This window comes from Schizophyllum commune, assembly GCF_000143185.2.
Source record: "Schizophyllum commune H4-8 unplaced genomic scaffold SCHCOscaffold_7, whole genome shotgun sequence".
Classification (NCBI taxonomy): Eukaryota; Fungi; Basidiomycota; class Agaricomycetes; order Agaricales; family Schizophyllaceae; genus Schizophyllum; species Schizophyllum commune.
This window is the reverse complement of record NW_026089544.1, coordinates 2,131,159-2,138,245: the sequence shown is the minus strand read 5'-3', so window position 1 is coordinate 2,138,245 and position 7,087 is coordinate 2,131,159. Positions and strand designations below refer to the sequence as shown.

General features: G+C 59.6%; 2 protein-coding genes across 2 annotated transcripts; one reads left to right on the top strand and one right to left on the bottom strand.

Moving 5' to 3' along the window:
- Window positions 1–1,616: 1,616 nt before the first annotated feature.
- On the top strand, window positions 1,617–3,651 carry SCHCODRAFT_068300 (general substrate transporter; the record flags this gene model as incomplete). Its single annotated transcript, XM_003030777.1, has 9 exons — window positions 1,617–1,654; window positions 1,703–2,143; window positions 2,198–2,262; window positions 2,312–2,435; window positions 2,485–2,693; window positions 2,748–2,914; window positions 2,966–3,135; window positions 3,190–3,270; window positions 3,321–3,651. The coding sequence occupies exons 1-9, from the start codon at window positions 1,638–1,640 to the stop codon at window positions 3,649–3,651; spliced, it is 1,605 nt and encodes a 534-aa protein (XP_003030823.1). The 5' UTR covers window positions 1,617–1,637.
- Window positions 3,652–4,396: 745 nt separating this feature from the next.
- SCHCODRAFT_02629962 (uncharacterized protein) lies at window positions 4,397–6,860 on the bottom strand. Its single transcript, XM_050345559.1, has 4 exons — window positions 6,745–6,860; window positions 6,624–6,695; window positions 6,503–6,572; window positions 4,397–6,450 (listed from the first exon to the last, which is right to left on the bottom strand). Exons 1-4 carry the CDS (start codon window positions 6,803–6,805, stop codon window positions 4,809–4,811), a joined length of 1,845 nt encoding a protein of 614 aa, XP_050199776.1. The 5' UTR covers window positions 6,806–6,860; the 3' UTR covers window positions 4,397–4,808.
- Between the last annotated feature and the right edge of the window lie 227 nt (window positions 6,861–7,087).

Sequence of the window (7,087 nt, the reverse complement as noted above, 5' to 3'; positions counted from 1 at the left end):
CCCACGGTGGGGTGGATGAGTAGGCGCGGCGTGTTGACCTTGACGAGACCATCTCGTCGACTGAATAAGACCAGGCAATCGACTGAATAAGACCAAGAAATCGACCGCGGTAAGACCAGGAAATCGACCGCGGTAAACAAGCCCGTCGACCGAGTGAGGCGCGTCGGGACTGGGATAGCCTGATGATTTTCGCGTGGTCGATGGGGAGCATTGGTCACCTCATTGCGGTCGATTGACAGGTTTTGCACGGAGGATGGGGAGAATCTGCGTGGTCGATGGGGCGCGCTTGTCACCTCGCCGCGGTCGACGAAGACCGTTTGCTACAGTAGTACCCGCTTCACCCCACGGCGGTCGATGCCCAGCGTTGGCGCGGTGCTTAGGCGCGGGGCCCATAACCGGCGTTGGCGCGGTCGATGGCGAGCGGCGCGGGGACAAGATACACCCCCGCCTAGACCAGGGGCAGCTCGCTCTTGACATTGGACAAATGCAGGACGTTTTGGTCATCCAATCCATGAATGGGCGTGCAAATTCGGTATGCAAATCACGACGGCCGTGCGCAAATCAGGTCCGTAGGTGTGTCCATGTTTGGTAGTGTTAGCCGCATCCGGCTTTCTCCGTTTCGGGGCCGGGGTGACAAACACACGGTCCGGAGCAAGCGAGACATACCGGACCAAACAGACGCAATCACCGCGTCGAGGATCTCGCCGTCGCTGACGAAGTCCGAAAGCCCTTGGCGACCAATGAGTGCCACCATCGTCTATCTACTGCCCGATGAGGACGTCCACTTGAATATTCTGCTTGTTTCTCAGCATCTCGAGCGAACGCACGCCCACGTGCGAAAATCAACCTACGGCCTGCCAATGGCTTGCCCTTCGCCTGCGGGCGGATCTCTCCGTTCAAGCGCGGGCCCCAGACGCACATGGGCTATCGAGGGCTTTCAGTTGAGCTGTTCCTGACCGGGAATTGACGTCGCGCGCAGCGATTGGTTTGTGCGCTGCGCATCGCTGAGGTGGCGCGCCCACCGTCGATTCTGGGGTACCGGGGCCCCGGTCTCACCACCGCCCCCGCTCGTCTGGGCATGCCCTCCTATTCTGGACGATTCTCGCCATCGATTTTCGAGCTGCAGAGGCACGCTGGTGGGTTTCACCCAGCGAGAAAGCGGCCGACAGGCTGACAGCGCGCGTTTACGTACTTCCATCAGTTGCCAAGGACGGAGATGTCGCGCGCGCCATGTCCGGGCGGCAACAATTCTCTGGCACGGCGATTGCGCTCGTAAAGTCCTGACTGGTGGGTCAGGTGAGCGTTTTGGCCGTCCTGGAGGGAACAATAGACGCTGATGGGTGTGTTGGAGGGCGAGATTGGGAGGTGCAGAGGGTGGAAGAGTCGGCCGCCAGCGTCGGCATCCCCGCCCCCGGAGCATTTGGCCTGGGGCCCCAGCACATGCGGAATGCGGGACGATCGTGTCAGCATTCGTCTTCCACATGACATCAGTTTTCTGCCGCGCTTAGCCCCCCGGCGGCTACAAAAGAACGCGCGGGGGCCCACGGGACGGTTGTGGAGCGTCCCATCCTTCCCCTCAGAGACACTCAAGAAGTCCACACAGGCGCTTGCCCCTAAAGTCGCCAAAGCCCACCATCATGCCTCTCTTCTACGCGTGCGTGGTCGAGCACGATGTCCATACCCCATGCTGACCCTCCCCCAGACAAGGCGTCCCCATCGGCGGCACCGCCATCATGCTTGCCCTCCTGGCAAGTATGGGAGGCTTCATCTTCGGTTACGACACCGGCCAGATCTCAGATGTCCTCGAGATGGACGACTTCCTCACGCGCTTCGCGCAATGCGATCCCAACGACCCTACCAACCCCGACGCGTGCCACTTCTCCAACGTCCGCGCCGGCCTCATCGTCGGTCTCCTCTCCATCGGCACCCTCGTTGGCGCGCTGCTCGGCGCCCCCACGGCTGACAAGCTCGGCCGTCGGTACGCGATGACCGCCGAGTGCATGCTCTTCATCGTCGGCGTCATCATCCAGATGGCCACCTTCTCCTCCTGGAAGCAGTTTGCGGTCGGCCGTCTCGTCAGCGGTTTCGCGGTCGGCGCGCTGTCAGCAGCGGTGCCCATGTACCAGGCCGAGTCTGCGCCACCGTACGTCAGACCTCATTTTTTGCCTCCGTTCAGTCCGGCTTACTCGGCTTAAAGACAGATCCGTGGTACGCTTACCGCGACGTACCAGCTCTTCATCACCTTCGGTATCCTGGTTGCCTGTGAGTACTTCCCTGTCATTCGGCGAGCGATCCCCTCATTCTGTCGCAGACTGCTTCTCCATCGGTGCCCGAGAAATTAGCGGGCCAGGATCATGGCGTTTGGTAGTCGGCCTCGGTATCATCTGGCCGTTTATCCTCGGTGTCGGTATCCTCTTCATGCCCGAATCCCCTCGGTACTTGTTCTCGCCCATCTCCTTCATTCCCCACTAATTTTCCACTTAGTTGGCTCGCCAAGGTCGGGAAGATCGCGGATGCGCGCGAGGCACTCGCCCGCACGCGCGGTGTCCGCCCCGAAGATGCCCATAGCCACCCTCTCATCGTGCGCGAGGCCGACGAGATGCAAAACATGGCCGAGTACGAGGCGAAGCAGCAGTCCGGATGGATCGACTGCTTCAAGCCCAAGGACAAGATTTTGTACCGTACCCTCCTTGGTAAGCGCGCTTCGTAAGCGGGATCTTCGATCGGCGGAAGCTAATCCTAAACAGGCATGGCCCTCCAATCGTTCCAGCAGCTCACTGGCGCGAACTACTTCTTCTACTACGGGACGACGGTGTTCAAGTCGGTCGGCCTCTCCGACTCGTTCGTCACCCAGATCATCCTCGGCGCGGTCAACTTTGTCTGCACGTTCCTCGGGTTGTACGTCATGGAGAGGGTGAGCTTGGCTTTCGAGACGGGCGTGGAATGAGGCTGACGAAGACTCTAGTACGGGCGTCGTATCCCGCTCATCATTGGCGGAATGTGGCAGTCGGCGTGGCTGTTCGTGTTCGCTGCGGCGGGCACGGCGGGTGATCCCGAGAACGACGAGGGCATTGGCAAGCTCATGATCGTCTCTGCCTGCCTCTTCATTCTCGGCTATGCGTCGACTTGGGCTCCGTAAGCAACTCTTCCTTTCCACAGCTTTTCCTGTCGGCTGACCATCCCATGCAGTGGTATCTGGATTCTCATCGGTGAGACCTTCCCGACCAGAACCCGTGCCAAGCAGGGTGCCCTCGCCACCGCCTCCAACTGGTACGTTTCCCCATCTCCCTTCCCTCCTCCCCACTAACCCCCCACCCCAGGCTCTGGAACTTCCTCCTCGCCTTCTTCACACCCTTCATCACCGGCGCGATCGACTTCCGCTACGGCTTCGTCTTCGCGGCGTGCAACCTCGCCGGCGCCGTCGTCGTCTTCCTCTTCCTCTACGAGTCCTCCGAGCTCTCGCTCGAGAGCGTCGACCAGATGTACAACGACCCGGCGTGCAAGCCGTGGACGTCGCGGACGTGGGCGCCGGCGGGGTATGCGGATAGGAAGGATTTGGTGGAGCAGACAAGGGCGGCGCAGGCGCATAAGCCGTTTGCGCCGCGGGATATTGAGGAGAAGCGGATTGAGGACGCGAAGGAGGGCGCGTAAAGGCTCGAAGGCTCGGACTTGTAGCCTATCTGCCATCCTCAAACTAATGGGGGCGCTCGTACTCCGCGCCCCTGGACCTACCCCCACTACGTGTTTCGTTCCATTTCTCATCATCTTTCCTCTACGCATTTCTTCCTCCTACCTCGCACTCTTCGCACTTTCCCCTTTCCTCTACGTCGCACTACCTCCCTACCCTTCCTCCTCCCTCTTACCTCGCACGCACTCCTCGCCTGCTGTGTCAACCTACGCTACGTCGTCGTTCAGTCGATGTCCTCGCAGTGCATCCTAGTACCTCTCCGCAGTGCATCCTATGACCTGCTATCTATCCCCTTTGTATACTACTAGTTGTGGCTATCGTGTACGTACATACGAGACGCCGGGTTTATTGCAATGACCATAATGCTTTTCATGAATTCCGTTTCATGTGAACCTGATAGTAAAGTTAGCAATCTGCACGTACCGCGTTGAATGCCGAGGACAGGGCCGAGCTAGCAGGACGACTGGACTGGAATGAAATTCAAACACTTGACGGACACACAGCATAGGCGTTCGTAGCGAGCGGGCAGTAGAGAAGCCGCTGACTAGTTGGTGAAGACGTCATCAAGAAGCGCTCAAAACCTTCCTAATGGGGACGCAGAAGTCAGGCACCCTCACGCGCCTGCTTCTCGCGCGAATTTCGCATTCTGTGACGCTCAAAGTCCGTCATTGCATGACCGTCAGCCTACCGCGAGACTTATGTTGAGTCCAATGCTCGAGCTGCCTCGCTCCCATCACAGCAACATATGCATGGATTACAGCATGTACAGAAAACTCTCTGGTATCGTCCTGGGATAAGCTACGCATCCTACTATTTGGTAGTATAGCGACTCCGTAAGGTAGCGCCACTACTGATAGCGTCTCCCAGGCAAAATATGCCAATAAATACAGGAGAGGAAAGTCTGGTATACAACGCAATAAAGATACCTGGGTTTTACCGTCCGCATAAGTGAAGTGTACATCGTCTTGTTCTTCCTTCTCCACCATCCGCCCGTCCGCGACTTGTAGCTCGTTCCAAAGTTCCTCCGCTCGTCCAAGAGTCCTCCGGCTGCCCACAAAATCCTCCAACCGCTCATCCACATCGAAAGCGAATGCTCACCCAGGCAAGGATAGGTGAAGCCTTAATAACCGAGGAAGATCCCGAAGATGTCTTTCCAGGTCTTCTTGACCACCACCCGCGTCTGCCCGCCGTACTCCTCGCCCAGCCAGGTCACATAGCGCGCGTCGCTCGAGCTCCAAGGGCCCAGCTCAAAAGCCGACAGGTCCCTCGGCGTGAGGTTCACGACCGCCGTACCGCTCCCGATGCCCGTGGGCAGGAAGGACTGCAGAACGGACAGCTGGAACAGCGTGTGCGCGTGGAAGGTCTGCAGCAAGGCGAGCGTCGTCCGCATTTGTGCGTCCCGGCGGTCGACCTCCTCTTCGAAGTCCGCAGGCCCGACGCCCGCCGACGCGCGCGCCTTTGCCTTCCCTGGTGAGCGCAGGAGACCCGACATGCGCTCGCGCCCCGAGCTGGAGGCGGCGCGCTCCTTGGGGAAGCCGGAGGAGGACGGCGATGGACTCGTGGGGGTGCCCTCGATGCCCATGCCGCGGTTGCGGACGTACGCGCCCGCAACGGTCCCGAGCGTGAGATCGTCATCACCCTCGAGGCGCACCGCACCCCATTGGCGCATGTCGCCCGTGTACGACGCCTGCGAGTTGTTGCGCCAGCCGCCCATCCAAAGCCCGGCGCACACGACGCATACGTCTTCGTACACGCGCCACACATCGGTGAAGGCGTTCACTATGCGGGGCTTGTCTGCTCCGGGCGCACCGCCTGGAGGGGAGGAGGGCGCGCAGTGGCAGCCCGAGTGGTGCGATGCCGAGTTGTCGAGTGCGAGAATACGGTTGAGCTCGTTCCATAGCTTAACGTCGCTCCATGCGAAGCGGATGACGGATAGCTTTGGAGGAGAGCGACTGCTGCCTTCTTGCGTGCGCGAGGAATAGAACGTTGGGCGCGAGGCCTTGTCGGGAGTGGAAGTTGTAAGGTCGATGAGGAGATCGTAGTAGGCAGGCTTCTCGAGGAAGAGCGCATCAGTAGTACACGCGATCCATCCCCGACCCGACTGGCTTTCCTTGTCCAGGCGATCCAAGTCGGACAAGGTGACCATGCCCAAGGCGGTGATAGCATCCTTCGACTTGCCCTTGAGTCTGCGGGACTGCGATGATGTACCGGGCGCATCAGGACCTTCCAGCTGCGCTTCTAAGCACAGATCACTGGCGACTTGACATAGAATACACGCCGCCTCGACGGGAGGCAGTGTGTAGACCATGATCCGCCTGCGGCCGAGGATGTGCTTGTACAGCGTGAGCGCAGTCGGCCCAAGGATGCGCAGCAAGTGGGGGAGGTGGAGGACTGGCGGCTGTGAGGAGGGGTCGGGGTTGACGAAGCCGTCGCTGGTCGGGGGATCCTCGAGGTCGGCGACCCAGCCGTTCCAGTCGCCTGCGCCGCCCAATGTGGGTTCCCGCACTCTGCGGGCTTCGAAGAAGGTACGCGCTGCCTCCCAATCACCGTCTGCGGGTTCGAGAACGCCGGATGCTTCCAAGCGCGCGTATATCATCGTGGTGAGGTCCTTGAGCGCGGACGTGTGCATCCATGGGCGTGGTCGTCTGGACTTTGCGAGGAGGATGCCGACGGAGGATAGGCGGAAACCACGGTGCCCGTGTTCCGTGGTTCGCCGACGTCGGAAAGCGCACACGCCGTGGTGGCCGTCCTTGGTGAAGTAACTAGATGGGCTTTTAGCAGGAATGAAGGCAAGGGGACAGGCAGTGCACGCACACGACGTCCTGCTCCACCAGGTGCAGCCCGCTGGGAAGGGCGCTGAACTCGAGGTTGTCCAGCTTGATGTCTGGGGAAAGGGTGAGCAGTGAAGCTTTGCAGAAACGGTCCTGATACGCACCATCGCTAGCCTTGAGGCTCCAATCTATCAAATTCCCTTTCGTTGGATGGAAAGACGCATGGAAAATAGCGACTATACTAGCTTGTCAAGGCGGGGTCCATCGTTTACAACGCATGCATACCCAGGTCCTGGGGGTATTCTGGCTTAGCCTGACTAGGACCGGCCTCAGACGAGCTGCTCATCGTCGGCGGCAACGAGAGAAGGATAATTCAGGTGGTGAAAAGCAAGGCACAGTATATTAGTTACTATCAAAATCGAGCAGGGTCATCATCACTGTCACGTCCACGTGAGCGGCAGATGCGGTCGGTCACGTCACGATCGCGTCCCTTAGATTTCATTACCCTGCTCGTCGCGCAACGCGACGACAAGATCACTTTGACATATACATTCGACGATGCCGGCACGCTCGTATAGTCAAAGGACTCAACCGGGGCCCAGTCAGACCCAAAATGGCCGGAGGGCAT